This window comes from Empidonax traillii, unplaced genomic scaffold (genome assembly GCF_003031625.1).
Source record: "Empidonax traillii isolate 1590-97213 ecotype Southwest subspecies unplaced genomic scaffold, ASM303162v1 scaffold689:size842923, whole genome shotgun sequence".
NCBI lineage: Eukaryota > Metazoa > Chordata > Aves > Passeriformes > Tyrannidae > Empidonax > Empidonax traillii.
This window is the reverse complement of record NW_020955882.1, coordinates 818,989-836,984: the sequence shown is the minus strand read 5'-3', so window position 1 is coordinate 836,984 and position 17,996 is coordinate 818,989. Positions and strand designations below refer to the sequence as shown.

Here is a 17,996-nt window from a genome sequence, read left to right as displayed (position 1 = left end):
GCCACCCTGAGCTGCTTAACCAAGAGTGATGATGCCAGGGAACAAAGGTCTGCGTTAGAGCCTCTATTCCCAATCCCTAACCCTCCCTCCTTGGAGGCCATGCCAGGACCTCTATGGCTGATGCCAACCAGGTCATGTTTTTTTTTTTGCACTATTCAAATTACAGTCTTCCTAAGAACTCCTTATCTCGGGGCACTATTGGATGAGAGCGAGATTGTTATAGAATAACAAGCACCACTTACTCAAGGATTAGCTGGGGATTGCATTTTGTTTTAAATAAAAATATTATTAAATATTTCTTCTGCATTAGGAGAACAATTCTAGACTTGGGGTCTCCCTGGATCAGGTAACTGTGATAAAACACGTCAGTGATCTGTTTCTCTGTGGGTAAACTGGGTGATAAACTGGGTGGAGCAGAAGGGCTTTATTACCAACCATTTATTGACTCCCCGAGGTGTGCAGATTATTCCTTCTTCATGCTTTTAGATGTGACAAATGTAAGTGCATATTCTTGGTGCATTAAGTTGCTGAAAGGGTGGTTAGTGCAGAGGTGTAAATGAGAGGAAGGACTCAGTTTAATAAGGAGAAGGCTTTGTGAGTGTGGGGTTAGGGAACCTGGCACACAAGAACATCAGGGACATACAAGTTGTTATTTCCTTGTTTCAGCTGAGAGATAGCAAACAGCAAACATAAGGCATCCCAGGCTGGGCAAGTCCTGCTCTATGGAAACATGCCATGCAGATATGGGACAGGACACAGATAGAAAGGTCAATTAAGTTTCACTGAGCAGGATCTGTCTGGGTTGAAACCCGAGGAAAGAAGAGGAGGTTTAGGGCTGGGGCTGTTAACCTTCCTTTGTGTGTTTCTATTGTAGCTCTATTTATGTGGTGCCTGGAATCAATTCATGAGGAAGATACAGACTCAAAACAGCCAAAAAGGGTCCCAACAGTGCTGAAGTCGTGTATCAAAAAAGTTACTGTTCAAAATTCGGTCATTTAAGATGTGTTTGATACATTTGTGTGCAGACTTTGGCCCATCAGACCAGGAAGCCCAGAATTCATTTTTGCTAAAGCTGGATGAGGGGTGAAAGCAAACCATGTGAGGCTGGAACTCAAAAACAATCAGCATAATCTTTTTTGTCAATATTTAGGTTGTATAAAAGGTGGTGTGACTATTTTTGCAGATGACATTTACATTGAAACCTCAAATGTCTTCTGTCTTCTCTTTTCCAGTCTACTTTCTTGTTGCCTCCTGTTACTCTAGTGATATCTAGTATCTCTCCTACTTTTCTTAGTTGTTTAATTTACCTGATATATCTTTGCCTGTGGTTAAAGCTCGTTGGTGAACGGTGCCTCCCACAGCACAAAGCTCCAACTGGAGGATCCTAACATAACATAAATTTGTCCAGCAGACAAAAACCCATTAGTTCAAAGAAAGCATGGGACACCAGCTGGGTGTTTCTCTGCACTCAAAACCAAGTTTGGGCTTTTCTTTCATCTTTGTGTTAAAAAAAGAGAAAACTTGCCTGAGCAGGCAGGCAGTGTGCTGGTGTCACACTCCTGCCTCAGCTGCCCACATCTTTCTACCTCTCCCCCAATATACCTTCCTGTTGCACAGGACTACAAACCTTCCTTGAAATGACTGAAGTAACTAAAAATGCTCTGATATTCTGCTGGATTGAAGGCACCTTGAAGACACTGCATGAAAATCTAATCTCACTGCCATACAGATCCCATGGATCAGAGAGAAATCCTGATGATTTCAGTAGCCTTCTGCCATGCCACCATTTCCCTTCCCCAGGCTTCATCCAAGAGGGATAGGAGGGGACAATACCGGTGGCCTTTATCATAGAATCCCAGAACCCCAGAAGGGTTTGGGTTGCAAGGGAGCTGTAGGAGCAGTGTGGCAGCAGCAGAGCAGTGATTCTGCCCCTGTACTCGGCGCTAGTTGGGACACACCTTGAGTCCTGTGTTCAGTCCTGGGCCCTCAGTTCAGGAAGGACATTGAGGTGCTGGAGAGTGTCCAGAAAAGGGCATCGAGGCTGGGGAAGGGACTGGAGCACAAGTGCTGTGAGGAGAGGCTGAGGGAGCTGGGGTTGTTGAGCCTGGAGAAGAGGAGGCTCAGGGGAGACCTCATCACTCTGCAACTCCTGACAGGAGGCTGTGGCCAGGTGGGGGTTGGTCTCTTCTCCCAGGAACCAGCAGTAGGACAAGAGGGCTAAAACTGTGCCAGGGGAGGTTTAGGTTGGACATTAGAAAGAAGTTCTTTACAGAGAGAGAGGCCAAACGTTGGAATGGGTTGCCCAGGGAGGTGCTGGAATCACTGTCCCTGGAGGTTTTTAAGAATGGCTCTTAGTGCCATGATCTGATTGACAGGTTGGTGTTGGGTCATGGGTTGGACTTGATGATCTCAGAGGTATTTTCCAACCTAGTTGATTCTGTGATTCATTGTGTGATTCTGTGATTCTGACCCCCTGCCACAGGCAGGGACATCTTCCACCAGCCCAGGTTGCTCCAAGCCCCGTCCAACCTGGCCTGGGACACTTCCAGAGATGGGGCAGCCATAGCTTCTCTGGGCACCCTGTGCCAGGGCCTCATGACCCTCCACAGCCAAGAATTTCTTCCCAATACCTAATCTGCGCCCGTCCTGTGCCAGCGCGAAGCCATTCCCTGTGCCCTGTCCCCGGTCTGCTGAGGCCAGGCGGGTAGCCCCGTGTTTCGGTGCCCCGTGTGGGGCAGGCAGGAGTTGCTGTGGGGGCTCTGTGAGGCGGGGCTGGCCCCGCTGTCCCTGTCCCGTGTGGGGCAGGCAGGAGTTGCTGTGGGGGCTCTGTGAGGCGGGGCTGGTCCCGCTGTCCCTGTCCCGTGTGGGGCAGGCAGGAGTTGCTGTGGGGGCTCTGTGAGGCGGGGCTGGCCCCGCTGTCCCTGTCCCGTGTGGGGCAGGCAGGAGTTGCTGTGGGGGCTCTGTGAGGCGGGGCTGGTCCCGCTGTCCCTGTCCCGTGTGGGGCAGGCAGGAGTTGCTGTGTGGGCTCTGTGAGGCGGGGCTGGCCCCGCTGTCGCTGTCCCTGTCCCTGTCCCGCCCGGCCGGGCCCGCCCCCCCCGCGGCTGTGGCTGAAGGGCCGTGATTTCCCCGAAGTGACGCGCCCGCCTCAGCCAATGGGCGGCGCGTGCGCCCCCGCCCCCCCCGCGCGCTGATTGGCCGGGCCGCGGCCGGGCCCGGGCGCGGGGAATCCCGGCGGGGCCGCGTTATACCCGGGGCGGGGAGACAGCGGGGACAGGCGCGGGGAGACACCGCTCCGAGCGGCACGGCACGGAGAGACACCGCTCCGAGCGGCACGGCACGGAGAGACACTGCCGGCCATCGCACAGAGCGGCACCGCACGGAGAGGCATCGCACAGAGCGGCTCTGCACGGAGCGGCACCGCACGGAGCAGCACTGCCGAGCATCGCACCGAGCGGCACCGCACGGGTCAGCACTGCACCGCACTGCACCGCCCAGCACCGCGCGGCTCGGCTCCGCTCGGCACAGCGCAGTGAGGTGGGTCGCGCTGCGTCCCGTCCCATCGCTCAGCCCCGCTTTGTGCAGCACCGGGGCTCCGGGAGAAGGCGCCCCGCGGGCTCCGTGCGAGCGGCCCCCGGGGCCACGAATCGGCTCGACTCTGCTTGGCAAGAGGCGGCAGAGCCTCTGTCGTGAGGAGTTTTGGAGGCGGAGCGGGCGCGTCGAGCCGGCAGCCGTCGGGTGGGCAGCAGCATCCCTCCTGTGGGCAGCGGGCACCGCTCCTCCGGGTACCGGCCGGCACCGGCCGTCCCTCCTGCGGGCAGCGGGCACCGCTCCTCCGGGCACCGGCCGTCCCTCCTGCGGGCAGCGGGCACCGCTCCTCCGGGCACCGGCCGGCACCGGCCGTCCCTCCTGCGGGCAGCGGGCACCGCTCCTCCGGGCACCGGCCGTCCCTCCTGCGGGCAGCGGCCTCACAACGCCCAGGAAGGGACCCACCGACCCGGGCTGTCACCCCGCACACCGGGGCCGGGCACGTCCCTGCACAGCTGCCGCTCCCGGGCTCGGCTGGAGGTTCCGCTCCGCCGAGGAGCCCGGTGCGGGGCGGGCGGCCCGAGCCGCGCTCCCCCGGGGCTGCCCCGGCAGACCCTCACTCGGGACGGGCACTCTCCGGGAGCTCCTCCCGCCCCGCGCCGAGCGCGTTGCTGGTGAAAGTTAGAAATGCGTTGTTTGGGCTGTCTTGGGCTGCTTGTCTTGGAAAACCACCGCAAACAGGAAATCATTTGTGCAGAGGAAGGGCCGGGAGGGCCGGTCCTGCGGGGGCAGCGCGGGCGCCGCTGCTCGGGACGCGTCGCGGTGGAATTGGGGGTCCCCGCCTGCAGAAGGGCCGCTGCCTCCAATCTCGCCCAACTTAATCAATAATAGACTTTGAAGAAGAGAGTTGTGCAGCGGATGCCTCTCGGTGGCTGCGCTGGGGATCCCGCAGCGGTTCCCGCGGGGGGACACCCGCACCCACTCGCGGTGCTGGCCCTGGGCTCCCTCCCAGAGCTGGGGGTCGGGGCTGGGTTCCATCCCAGAGCTGGGGGTCGGGGCTGGGTTCCATCCCAGAGCTGGGGGTCGGGACTGAGTTCCATCCCAGAGCTGGGGGTCGGGGCTGGGTTCCATCCCAGAGCTGGGGGTCGGGGCTGGGTTCCATCCCAGAGCTGGGGGTCGGGGCTGGGTTCCATCCCAGAGCTGGGGGTCGGGACTGAGTTCCATCTCAGAGCTGGGGGTCGGGACTGAGTTCCGTCTCAGAGCTGGGGGTCGGGGCCGGGCTGCCCCCGGCCTGCCCTGTCCCACGCAGGGCTCCCCACGCAGCACGGGCTGAACACTCACCGCTGCCAGCGGCCTCCGTGCCGAGCTCCAAAGCCCAGCCGCGTTTTGGGGCTGGGCAGGAAGAGCAGGAAGCACTTCCCTCCTGGAGCAGGTGGGAGACGCTGAAGGAGAGTTAAGACTGCAAAAGTAGTGCTCGTTGGTGGGGCTGGTGGTGATGCTGAGGGTACGGGGGGGGTGACACTGCAGAGAGGTTAAAACAAAGAGGTTTGGCTCACCTGTACTCTCTTTCACAGCCAACATGCCAGTGTCAAGAATGCGCATGAGGCCCTGGTTGGAAATGCAGATTAATTCCAATCAAATACCGGGACTGATATGGATTAACAAGGTGAGACTGCTCTGTACTGTTATCATCATTATTAGTATTACTTGTTCTTAAATGACAGTAAGCAAGGGTCAAGATCATAAAGAAAAAAAACTTGGAGAAAACTTGCTAGCATTATGTTTACAAAACAACTATTTTTGTTTGCAGGAAAGGTAGCTCTGTTTGGTACACGGTGGAGTAGCTCCATTTTTTTTTTTTCTGGGAAAATTCCCAGGAGGGGAATGATAAATTACAACGAAAACAGTTTGACCATGGTGGAGTACCAAGAAATCTCCAAGATATCTTTTAACTCCTGCTACCCACTTAACTGTCCCAATTAAGCAGCTGCTGTTACACTCCATCTGTTCCCAGTTCTAGGATATGGGCTGAAAGAAGCATTGTATTTTTTTGGTGTGGAAGGTACATCCCTGTACCTGTAGCACAGGGTGACATCACTGGGTTTATTGAACCCGGTCTCTGAAGTTTCCATATCCATCCCAAGGGGATATTTAGGCTAGGACATGTTTGTAGGATTCCTGCAGGACCTTATGGGCAACATAAAAAAAGGGATTCTCTGCCAAAGTGTACTTAGAAAATATACTGTAATTTATGACATACTTAAAAATTGGTTGCAATGTATTGAAATGATTCAGGATAACATTGATAATATTGCTTACCTCTACTGTGCTGTTTCACATGTGGTCTTTTTCCCAGTTTCAGAAATCATAAAAAGCCTTTAATACCATGAACAAAATAAATGGAACAATGGATATTAAATTAAAATATAGAGCAGGGGGGTTATAACATTTCTGAGCTGCTACTGAGAACTCTTTGATTAAATCCATCATTCCAAACTGGCATGTGACGTTTCTTTTTTAAGTCAAATCTCTACTGGTTTAATTTCAGGACAAGAGGATATTTCAGATCCCATGGAAACACGCAGCCAAGCACGGCTGGGACATGGAGAAGGATGCCTACCTTTTCCGGAGCTGGGCCATTCACACAGGTGGGTGCTGCCTCTGCATTCCCATGGATACCTCAAACAAGGCATTTTTGCCTTGACTTACACCTTCTACCAGTAGTTACATTAGCTACTAGTATATAGGTCAGAAAATAGAAATTTTGGGTTTCTTTTTGGTGGGAAGAAGTGGCACTGCAAAGTCTTAAAGGCATACCCCATCTCTTTTTTCCAGGAAGATATAAGGAAGGTGAGAAAGATCCTGATCCAAAAACCTGGAAGGCAAACTTCCGCTGTGCCATGAATTCCCTGCCTGACATCGAGGAGGTGAAGGATAAAAGCATCAACAAAGGCTCCAGTGCCGTCAGGGTTTACAGGATGCTGCCACCCCTGACAAAGCACCAGAAGAAAGGTAAACCCTTGGCAATCCAGCTGGGGTTATGCTGCTTAAACAGCACTTCAATGTGCAGGCAGGGGGTGACAGACCTGTTGGTAGCACTGGGACCTCTGGGGTTACTCACTGATTATTTCCATTGGGAACTGCTTGTACCAGGGGGTCAGTTTATCCCAAATTCTTTAGAGGTGCCTAGAGGCCTCAGCGGGAGGCAGTGGGGACTGGCTGCTGCTGGCAGGAGCTGAGTTTGCTGAGCAGCTCTCAAGGCTGCAAGAGCTCACACTCACCTAAAACGTGCAGCTCTTTCTCACACTGGTCTTATTTTTATTTCCCAGAAAGGAAGTCAAAGTCTTCAAGAGAAGTAAGAAACAGGAGCAAGAGAAAGGTATGTGTCTGTAGAGGCAGATGAAGAAGCTAGAGGTTTTGGTGGTTTTCTTGCTTAACTTTTTTCATATGGGAACTTGTGTGTTCTTAGACAAGCCCTTCATGCTGTGCCCTTGTTTTTGTAGTTCTGTGAAGAGGCGAGGCTGGAGGAGTCAGCAGAAGGGTTCACCAACACCCCCCTGCCAGATGACCACAGCAGCTACACCATGCACGACTATGGAGGGCAGGAAGTGGAGGTGGAGAGCACGTCCATCCCCTTAGGTGAGACACTGGTTTAAGCTCTGGGCAAGTATCCCCTTAGGTGAGACACTGGTTTAAGCTCTGGGCAGAGTGGAAAGCGCCGTTTGTGCCGTACTCAGAGATGGGTCCTGGGGCGGCTGTGCCATCAGACAGGCAGGGAGGAAGCAGAGTGGGTTTGTCCCCCTGCCGTGAGTTCCAAGCCCTGGTGTGTCCCACAGACCTGCCCTCCTGCGAGGTGAGCGGCTCCCTGGGCGACTGGAGGCCGGCCCTGGATGTGCCCGTGGCTGACAGCACCAATGACCTCTACCAGCTGCAGGTGTCCCCGCTGGCCTCGTCCTCCGAAGGTGGGCATTTCCTTCTTCCTACACCAAACTTGCACTGGGCTGAAGGAGGCACAGGGATGAATGAGTAACAGGAGAAATGAGTTGTTCTGCAGAAAACCCAACCTCCCCCTGATAGATTTGGGTATTTGGAGTTACCAAACTGGCTGGGGTGCAGAGGGGAAGAGCTGGCACGTGCCACCTGCTCATGGCTGAAAGGCTCTGAAATGCCACTGCTCCAGTAGTGACAGTGGAGGTTGCCATGCTTCCCAGTGGGGAAAAAAACAATTAACATGCATGTATCAGAGTGGTTCCTCCCTTAGGGTGCAAATCATCTTCCTCCTATCACCTTCCATACCAAGTGGACTCTGCTCTGTTGGGTCCTGGGGAGGTGTCAGAGCTGGCTGAGCAGTTGTTGAAGAGCATCAGAGATGAAGGGCTGGGGGGAGTCTGGGATGGGAGGAGCTAAAGGCAGTGCTGGTGTGTGACAAAGGAATATGAAGCAGAAATATGAGGGCTAAATGTTGACATCTATGTCTGTTTTCTTCTCTTTTTTTTTTTTTTTTTAACATGTTTACAAAACAGTCACAGATGAAGATGAAGAGGAAATAAACCCAGATATTTTTAAGGTAAGACCAGCCCTTCTGGTCAGAATAAAATGGTCCAAAGTTGGTCTTTGCACCAAGAGAGGAAGGCAAACAGGTGCCACATCAGCTGAACATATACTTATTTAATGAGGACTCCTGAATAATTCAGTATAAAAAGAAGGCTGCTTTGCAAACCTGAACTGGAGAGGACACACCCATGGAAATATTTACCCTTCATGTAAAAGCCAGAGGAAGTTGCTGAGTACTGTAGAAGACATTCATAGAATTATAGAATCACAGAGTCATTAAGGCTGGAAAAGACCTCTAAGATGATCAAGTCCAACTGTCAGCCCAGCAGCACCACCACGTTCGTTAAACCATGTCCTCAAGTGCCATATCCACATGTTTTTTTGAGCACTTCCAGGGATGGTGACTCCACCACTTGCCTGGACAGTCTGTTCCAATGCTTGTAAATCCCTTCCATGAAAAAGTTTTTCCTAATATCCAATTTAAACTTCCCTTGGTGCAACTTGAGGCTGATTCCTTGGCCTCAGGTTGATGTACTAAGGTCTGCAAAGGGCCTTCAGACTTTTCTATTTTGGCCTTCCCTCCACCTCTTGATATGTCTGGCCCTTAATCTGCATTTCCAGACATGTCCTGCTCATCTCACTGATAAGTTGGATAAGGTGCTCCAGCCCTCCCTTTTGCATTAGCTTTTTTTTTTTTAAACTGGGAGTAAAACAAGTTTTATGTAACTTGGCTTGAGAAGATGGAAGTTGATCTTGTTGCTTACCTGTCATCTGGTTGAGGGCAAGGAATCAGACACTGCACCCACGGCAAGAAGGGGTTTTTACCATCTCCTCCTTCTCTTCCAGCTGCTTGCACCAACCCAGGACTGGCACAGCACCAGCATTGGTGGGAAGGGCTTTCTCACCAACGAGCTGGGCACCCAGAGCATGTGCAGCACCTACAGCTACAAGGAGCAGGACGGGGAGATCGACACGACCTCAGGTATGGGGTCCTCGACAGGATGGCCCAGATGGGGGTTTTCATGCCAGGCACTAACGGGGAGGCAGCGAAGGAAATGGAGGAATTCACACCCCCTTGTGTTCTGAGATTTCCAAGCAGTCTGTAGGAAGGCTGTAAGGAACTGGGTGATAAAAAGGAAAAGTCAAGAACACCTCCAGTGAGAGTATCCTACAGACTTCAGGGCTATACATGCATAAGTTAGGTCAGCTTTCAGGAACTCCCTGCAATATAACTGAAGATTCCCTCCAGCAATAGCTTAAATGGGACAGTTTAGTAGTGTTTGGTGTATTTTAACAAAATAATAGTTTTTGATTTTTTAAAATGTATCTATGCACTATTTTGCTCTTGCTGCATTGATTCAGTGCCCATTCTTGGTTTATTTTGTCTAGGAGAGGCAGATTTCAGGTTCCTTGACCAGAAAGGCAGCCTAGACTTCTCCTGGCTGGATACAGTGAGACCTGTCATTCCCTGTGGCTTGTAAAGCCCTGGATGCTCCGACCACAAACTGCTCCTGGGTGGAAACCTGGGAGACGTGGAGAGAACGTTAGAAATGTTTTGTTACTGACTGGATGAAGAAAGTAGCTTTTTTATTCCGTTTTAGCTTAGGCCTGGAAAGGTTGTCCTGAACAGCTCCATTATCAATCAGACAGAGGAACCCCACCTCACCAGCAGGACTCTGGCACCCCGGATGCCCCTGCTCGCCCCAGAGGGGGAGGGAGGGGTCAGTGTGCCAGGAGTCCCACCTGGTGGGTACCACAGGCCTGGGGAGCAGGTTACCATCCTCCTCACGGGAGATGTGATGAGCACTTTACCCACAGAGTGCTTAGGGGACACACTGCAGACCAGTCTCTTACCTGTTAGTTTGGTTGCTGCTTACCTGTGCAACACTGGTGACACTGAGCTTAACGACCCTCATTACACTTGGTCAGAAAAATTGCACTAATGGGCCCTCTCTTCTTTGATTTACTCCATCACATAGTACATCTTTCAGATCTTTCAAACTCTGTACATAGTTTAGACCAATAAAATGTGAAAATTCAGTTTAGGTTTTGCTTCCAGCTAGTCTGTTCCCCAGTGCACTCACGGGATGCCCTCTGCTGTAGCCATGCCCCAAGCATTTCCAGGGGGGAGTTGAAGAGCTGCTGCACAAGACAATTTTGCACTGAGAGGGGCAGAGCTCTTTATTTTTATCATGCCTTCCCCAGATCCCTCCTGGCACTCTACAGGGATCCCCCCAGCGCTGCACACAAGCCATAACATCCTGCAGACCCCCTGGAGCAGCCTGTGCAGGGAAGTGCTGATGGATGAGGCTCTGGTTTGTGTGTAAAACGCAGGAATCAAATCACTAAGCTGTAACAGACTATTTTCTTGTACATTTTATTTTTGTATATAAAGTGTTGTATATTTGTTTTAATAAAATGTTTTATATATGACATGTTTACTTTTTCTCATGGGAGAGCTCTGAGGATGCATTCCAGCTTCCTTGAAAATACCCAAACAGATGTGCAGAGACAGTTGGAGGGGTTTTTTCATGACTCATGAAAGCACAAGGAATTTAGTTTGCTCCCGTTTTCTGCCCCCCCGCCTCCGTTTTCCAAGGGCAGCTGGTGGGTGGAATCCTGCTTGTCAGGAAAGGGAAGCTGAGGTGCTGTGCATGTGGGGGGGTGGTTGGTTTGTATTTGCCATCATCTGCAAGTCAGAGCAAGGTAACAGGCTACAGTAAAAATCATCCTATACAGCAAGTCCCTGCCTTGGACATGCCCCATCAGCACTGCCATCAGCTCTTGGGATGGGATCAGCAATGAAGCCCTCATTAAACACCTCGGGTTTGCCTAATAAAGAAAGCACTCTTTTACCCTGAATATGCCCTTCCTTTACCCTGCTGCAGGCTGGAAAGGTCTGATGTTATTGCATCATATGGGGTGGGAGGTGAGAGACAAGAGGCTGAGGCAAAGTGTGAGAGCACAGCCCCCCACACTGCCTGGAAAACCCCGGGATGGCCTTTGGGGAATAACTTCATTTTCTGAGCCAGAGCCAAGGAGAATATCAGGCTGTGGGAGAGGAAGACCCAGCCCAAAGGGCTGAACAAAGCAGGCATTTCCTACAGCCCTTGGCACAGGCTCTGCTGTGAGCTGACCTGCAGGGCAGGACTGATGGGGGGTCACGGGGGGAAGGAGGGAAATTCAGGGCCATAGAAAGGTGGTGGTGGGTCCCAAATCCAGCACAGCACAGTGGAGGGGCAGCCCGGGGAGGGGGAGGCTGGGCAGGGGTCCAGAGTCCTGTTAGTCATTAACCTGAGACAGCGGGGAAAGGAAGTGCAGGAAACACCTCCCAGGTGCCAGCGGGCACAGAGCAGCTCCCTGTGACTCCCCCTGGCCAGAGAGCAGCTCCCTGTGACTCCCCCTGGCTCTGCAGGGGTGGCAGCCCCCAGGGTGGTGACTGTGCTGTCCCCCCCCAGCTGTCACACTCCCTGGCAGGGTATCTGGCCTGAAGGTCCCCATCCTGGGAGGGATCTATCCAGCTGGGAAGCCCCCGAGTACCAGGGCTGCCTTGGATCACATCCACCTAAAATCCTGCAGATCTAGAGTAGGAATATTTTATGCTCAAGCAAAGAAATCACCCACCAGGTTTTCAGCCTTCCTGTACTTAAAGGGAGCTTACAAAAAAGACAAAGAGCAACCTTTTACTTGAGCAGTGACAGGACAAGGGGGTATGGCTGCAAACTGACAGAGGATAGGTTCAGATTAGATGCTGGGAAGACATTCTGGGCCATGGAGGGTCACGAGGCCCTGGCACAGGTTGCCCAGAGAGGCTGTGGCTGCCCAAGCCCTGGCAGTGTCCAAGGCCAGGTTGGACGGGGCTTGGAGCAACCTGGGCTGGTGGAAGGTGGCCCTGCCCATGGCAGAGGGTTGGAATGAAATGAGTTTTAAGGACCCTTCCAACCCAAACCTTCCCATGGTTCTATGATGATTCCATGATCAGATTTGTGCCCTGGTCAGGTGCAGCAGTAGCTACTGCCAGGGAAAGAACACAAGGCTGCAGGACCTGGAGCCACCTCTGCTCCCAGCACAGGACACCAGCTCAGCATCACCGGCACAACCAGAGGAAACTGGGTTTTTTTGAGAGCCCTGCAAGTTTGTCACACGTTGGGGGAGGGGACAGGAGAGAGAAGGGAAACTTTCTATGATGCAAACACTGCTAAAAATAAGAGATTAATTCGCCCATTCATGCATTCAAAGGAGCAAGCTTTTCACAGAAATGCTCAGATACAAAAACACCAGCACAGCTCGCAGACAAAAGGTTAGACCAAGATCTGAGGACAGGAGAAAGCAGCAGGTAATGCCTCACACCCAGGGACCACAGACATGCTCCAAGACTATTACACCAGGGTGTTGGAGATGCTTCCCCTGCCACCTGCCAAGGTACCTGTTGCACCGACTGCACGCTGGGTATTTTGCCAGTGAAAAGGGGTGAAGTCTCATGACAATATTTGGCAAGCTCTTCCTAAACCCAGTAAACTTGTGTTGGGGTAGGAGTTGTTTTCATCTGTAATATGCACACAGCTACATTCAGCTGGGAAATATTCACGTCAAGGGAGAGCAGGTCCCTGGGGAGAGCTCAGCCCTGCCAAACCCAGATAGAGCAGTGAAAAGAAAGTTTCTATGGGCAGGGCTCGAAGGACAAGCAGCTCACCCAGGTGCTATGAACCCTGCATGACAGAGAGAAAGTTCTGTAGCCAAGGCAGGTTGTAAATGGCTGTGAGAATAGAGATCACTTCTCTGTGGTGGAGAACAAAAAGGAGTCATTGTGCAATCAGTGGTCACTTGGGAAATGACCACAGCTACTGCTGCAGGTTTGGAAGTCTGCTTGAGCAGAGGCTTTCCATCACCTACACCATCCTTACACCATCACTGGCTGCACCTCACCTGTAAGCCTCGGAACCATTCAAAGCCAAATTCAACATCCCCCCTATTTATTTATAGCCTTAGAATGTCAGCAGGACAAAACCTCCTTAAAACAACCCCACAGTCTCAGGAACAGTGCAGTACCCTGTGCCCAGGAGGGCCCTGCAGCACCCCGGGCACAGCCCCTGCCCTGCAGCACCCCGGGCACAGCCCCTGCCCTGCAGCACCCTGGGCACAGCCCCTGCCCTGCAGCACCCCGGGCACAGCCCCTGCCCTGCAGCACCCCGGGCACAGGGGACAGAAGGCCCTGGTTCGTGCCTGCAGAGATTTTCAGGGCTGCAGAGGCAGCAGATCACACATCTGGGAACTGCAGCTTTTCCCAGGGAAAACTTCTGACGTGTCAACAATGAGCTGTTGCTTTCCCCCCCATCTTTGTCCAAAGGGATTCTCAGTGAAGGGCTCCACATGGCAGTGCCCGAAGGAGCCCTGGTCTCTTGGCTGCCCAGAGCTGTGGCACTGGGGTGAGCTCTGCCTGCCAGGAGCAGAGCCTGCTGGTATCATTCACCTGTTTTTGCCACGGTGATTGAATCCTGATAATCAGACGCATTTCCAGGCAGTCACATGATTTAAAATATCACACCTGTCCCAGATAGCAGGGCTTTGGACCAAAGGTACAGATTTATAACCACAAAAAACAGTGGGATATTTGTGGTGCAAAGGCCAACTAGTGCTTAGAAAGCAACCAGGTGTCTTGGACACCAAACATTATTTCTGGGTTGTTGAGGATCATTCCTCCTTTCTGGTTCTGCAAGGGTCCATTTTCCTTCCTGTGTTTATGCACACAAGGAGGACAGAAACTTTCTCAGGGCAAAAACTCTCCCAGAGGCTTGGGAGGGCCAAGGAAAGAAGTGTTATCTGTAGAAAAGTCAGTTTTCAAGCTAAGATGGGGAAAAATCTATCCCTTGAAAGGGAGATGGGGATGAAAGTCACATTTTCATGGACAATTAGTATCTGTGTTTTCTCCTTCACCAATTGCCTCAGTCCACTCCCTGTACCCTCTTCCCCTGCAGTGCTGCACTCCAGAGCTCCTTTTCCTCCCATGTTTTTTCATGCCCTTCAGTATTTCTCTCACTGTTGAACTCATCCCCGTCCCTCCCCAGCCTTTCCATGCACAAAGAAGGCAATAATCAAAGCTCATTAGCGTGGTCAGACCCTGCAGGCAGCTCCAGGCACTTGCACTGTGTCCTGCCCCACTGCCCTTTGGTCTCATCTGTCCTGATAAGGTCAGGATGTGAATTCACCAGCGTGGTTCCCTGCCGTGCACTCTGTCCCAGCACAGCTCCCCCGGAGAGGGGAGGAGCTGGGAAGGGATGGGAAAACTCCCCCCAGCCCCTTCCAGAGTTCCAGCATGCACTGCCACCAGCTGAACTCTCAGAGGAACATCAACCCAAGCCAGCAGGAGCCATAAATCACCTAAAGCCCAGAGAACCTGCTCATCCTGCTGGATTTGATCACCAGCTGGATGTGACCAGAGGTGTCACCACCAGTGTGGAGGACTCAGAGCTGCCAGCACGAACAATCACACACTCAATGCACCAGGTGCCTCGTTGCCCATGGGGAGGGCAGTGTGGGACCATGGGCAGCACAACTGGAAGATGGGGCAGCCAGGAGGATCTGTAGCCACAGGGCTCAGAGATGGTTAGGGCCAGGGGCTGGACAAGGGAGCAGATCTCGTGACCCACCGACCTAAAACTCCTGTGCCAGCAGTTCTCAGGAACACCAAGGCACTGTCCCTTCTATGGGGTAAGGCTGGAAAATGAAGTCAGGACAAATGCAGGGATAGAGTAGGCACCAGGAAACAGTTATCAGCAGATACCCAGGAATAAGGAATCCAGTCTGCAGAGCAAACAGGACAGCAAATCCAGCCTCTCTCCCTGCTCTGACAATCAACACAAACAGCCAGGCTCTCCTCAGCCTTTTCAACCTCAGAATGATCCACTCCATTCCTTTTGCTCATGATTCATACAGAAACTTCACAGTGGAGCCTTTAAAGAGCCTGACAGTCAGTACCCACCCAGCCTGAGACGTCAGGTGGGGTGAGGGGTGAGATGTCACAGCCCACGCAGCACAGACCTGCCTCTTGCAGGCCACCAGTGTCTCCCAGCTACCAAAAACCAGTAGGGAGGAGCAGGCTGAGTTGGTGGCCCATCAGGTTGCCAGTGGTACCCAGCTCCTGGGCCAGACCAGCAGCAACACCCCTTGCTTATCACCACACCAGCATCCTGAGCTGTGCTGAGGGTGCTCAGCTGCCACAGATGAGCTCACCACCTATTTTGGGGTAGAATTGTCACACTTCAGACAAGTGCTCCTGCCTACTGTGCTTGTTCCCCATCACATGGTGTGACACACTACGCTGTGGGCACGTGGTCACAGCATCAAAGATCACAGCCAAGCTATGAACAGCAGCTTCTGGGGACCTTCCAGGGGAATTCAACCTCACCAGTGTTACACCACGGCCTGAGCAGAAACAGTCCCTGCCAGCCCTGGGCAGAGAGAAGGGCTTTGTTTGCTCTGTTTGCACAGAGCAGTGGCTGAAAACACAGAAGCAAGGGAGAGGTGAAAGGCAGGTTCCCCCAGGGAAAGGATGGGGAAGGCTCTGAGGAGCTCTGGGCAGCCAGAAAGCAGGGGGAGGTTCTGCTGCTATCAAAGCATAGGTGGTTTAGCACTGAGAACACACAGAATGGGGGACAGAAAACAGCATAAGGATGCTGGCCCTGATTCAAGATGAATCCAGCACAAGCATTACACATCTTGGCTATTTGTGAGCAGGGCTATTAAATAACAAGAGCCAGGTGAGCCACAGCATATCCCCTGAACGTGCCCTGTTCCAGTGTCTGCCTTGCAAGACTGTGTTTCACTGACTTTGTTCTGTCATCAGCTAAATACTATAAAGATTTCACCAACAGTCTTCAGGCAGCAGAAATTAATTGGCAAGACAAGTCCAGACAGGTAGAGCTTTGTTTTCCCCAGCTCTATTGCTGAAGAAAGCAAAGGGTGCAGGGAGTGGAGCTGGGACAGTGCTGGACTGTTGCCAGCCTTGTGGCTAGTTTTTAGGATATTTTTAACAATTCTGGAGGGACATAGCATAGATTACCAGTGGCAATATCAGCAAGTGTTAAAATCAGCATGTTAGACACATACATATCACAGAGAAAGTATAATTCCGTGTTATATCCAAAAGCTGCCATTCCTACCCAGAGCAATCCTTCACCATCAGCTTTGGAGGAGCCTCACTGGGGTTTCTGCTGCCCAGTTTGCTTCTGGAAGCCCATGGACAGGCTTCCCACTGAGAAGCGTGAGGAGTTTTGTGGGAAGCACAGGCTGAGCCCCTCAGCCCCATCCCTGATGAAGAGCTGAGCAGGGAAAGCCCCCAGCCCACTTTCCTCCAGTATTTCACTGGTGTCCAACAGGTAGGAAATGTTCTACCTGATCAGCATCCCCAGAAAAGCAGCTCCCCGAAGGGTTTGATTACAGCACACACACCTTTAGGTAACACCCAGGGGTTAAGGCATGGGAACAGCCCTCTCACTGCTCACAGGTATGAGGAAGACCTGAAATAACCTCTTTCTGGGTCCCTGGCAGGGTGACACCTCCTTCCACCAGCGAGGACACCAGCCAGGCTGAGGGGTGTCCTGCCAAGGCCCCGTCCCCAGGATCAGGAGTGACTCTGCTTTGGCCCCCATCGCAGGGACTCAGAGGGGTGGAGAAGAGGCAGCTCAGGGGGAACCTCCTCACCCTCTGTAATTCCCAGGAAGGAGGTTATAGCCATGTGGGGATCAGCCTCTTCTCCCAGGGAAACAGGACAAGAGGAAACAGCCTCAAGCTGTGGCAGGAGAGGTTTAGGTGAGGAGGAAGACTGGTCTTCCAGTGTTTCTCTTTGCTCTGAGATGTGAGACAGAGGACACAGGTGCTGTCCCTACCACAGCACTCTCCTGCAAGTGGAGAAGATGTGGGGAAACCCACTCTGCCCTCCCACCCCGGGCTGGGCACGGCACCCACTCAGCACAGATCTGCTTGGAAAGGGCTTTTACAGAGTAACAACAGGGGCAGCTGAGCCACCTCAGGGGCACAGTTTTCACAGTTTTCACCGTGAACTCGCTGCGGTTCAGCAAACCTCAGGCATCTTTGTCTGAGGAATAGGAACCTCAGCGACTGAGGGCTGCAGGATGTGAGCCCAGCCCTGCAGGAAAACGAACTCGCTACAGCCTCAAAAACCCAAGAAAACACCCAAGAGCGTGGCACTGAGGACGTGTCCCCTGCTGTGGGCACCCCCAGCCCCCACATGCCAGCTGGGGTACCCCAGTGCCCACCGTGCAGAGCCCAGCACAGCTCTCTGCTCTGGAGAACAAACTGTGCAACTCGAGAAAAACTACGAGAAAGGCTCATGTTACATTCGATAACAACAACCTGCTGCCTCCTGCACCTCTGCAGAGCAAACCACCATTTCCTGCAGTGAGGTGTCAGGCGTGAAATATTTCACATGCTGGGGCAACCGTCGCCCTGCTCAGCGACAAACACCTCCCTGGTGCTCAGGGCATCAGTCAGGGTGCGTCCTGCCTGGCTGCTGCTGAGTCTGTAACTGAGAACTCCCTGCCTGGCTTGGGGAGGCAGCAGCAAAAACACTCGTGTGGCCAGCGTGGATTTAGCCTGAATCAGTTTGTAGCCAGTGTTTCTGCAGGGTGCAGCCTCAGCTGCTGCTGCAGGAGCACTGCCACAGGTACCTGTGGCCATCACCTAAGGCTGTGCCTGCAGAACCAACCTGCTTCCTTGTGGATCCTCTTTCCCCCCCCCAGTTATTATGGATTTATCCTTTCCTTCCACTCCACATCTCCCCAGCGGGATAAGAAGTGACTCAGCTGTTCCTCACGAGCCCACAGATCAGGCAGGCTGATCTCTGCAGAACATTTATTTATTTATTTCAGTTCTTATCCCTCCAGGCACTCACTGATTAT

At 52.8% G+C, this 17,996-nt stretch overlaps 1 protein-coding gene across 2 annotated transcripts in view; it reads left to right on the top strand.

Annotated features, from left to right (window-relative positions):
- IRF1 (interferon regulatory factor 1) overlaps nucleotides 1-10,500 on the top strand; it is a 12,695-nt gene extending 2,195 nt beyond the window's left edge. The window contains exons 1-10 of one of the 2 annotated variants that reach the window (XM_027899822.1): nucleotides 3,471-3,534; nucleotides 5,100-5,191; nucleotides 6,074-6,173; nucleotides 6,361-6,537; nucleotides 6,855-6,904; nucleotides 7,029-7,164; nucleotides 7,362-7,487; nucleotides 8,049-8,092; nucleotides 8,926-9,061; nucleotides 9,469-10,500. In XM_027899822.1, coding sequence (XP_027755623.1) covers nucleotides 5,105-5,191; nucleotides 6,074-6,173; nucleotides 6,361-6,537; nucleotides 6,855-6,904; nucleotides 7,029-7,164; nucleotides 7,362-7,487; nucleotides 8,049-8,092; nucleotides 8,926-9,061; nucleotides 9,469-9,560 — 948 coding nt within the window. In that variant the 5' untranslated portion in view covers nucleotides 3,471-3,534; nucleotides 5,100-5,104 and the 3' untranslated portion in view covers nucleotides 9,561-10,500. Of the gene's footprint in view, nucleotides 1-3,470; nucleotides 3,535-5,099; nucleotides 5,192-6,073; nucleotides 6,174-6,360; nucleotides 6,538-6,854; nucleotides 6,905-7,028; nucleotides 7,165-7,361; nucleotides 7,488-8,048; nucleotides 8,093-8,925; nucleotides 9,062-9,468 lie in introns of those variants that run through there. The other variant, XM_027899823.1, reaches the window with a different exon arrangement.
- The last annotated feature ends 7,496 nt before the right edge of the window (nucleotides 10,501-17,996 follow it).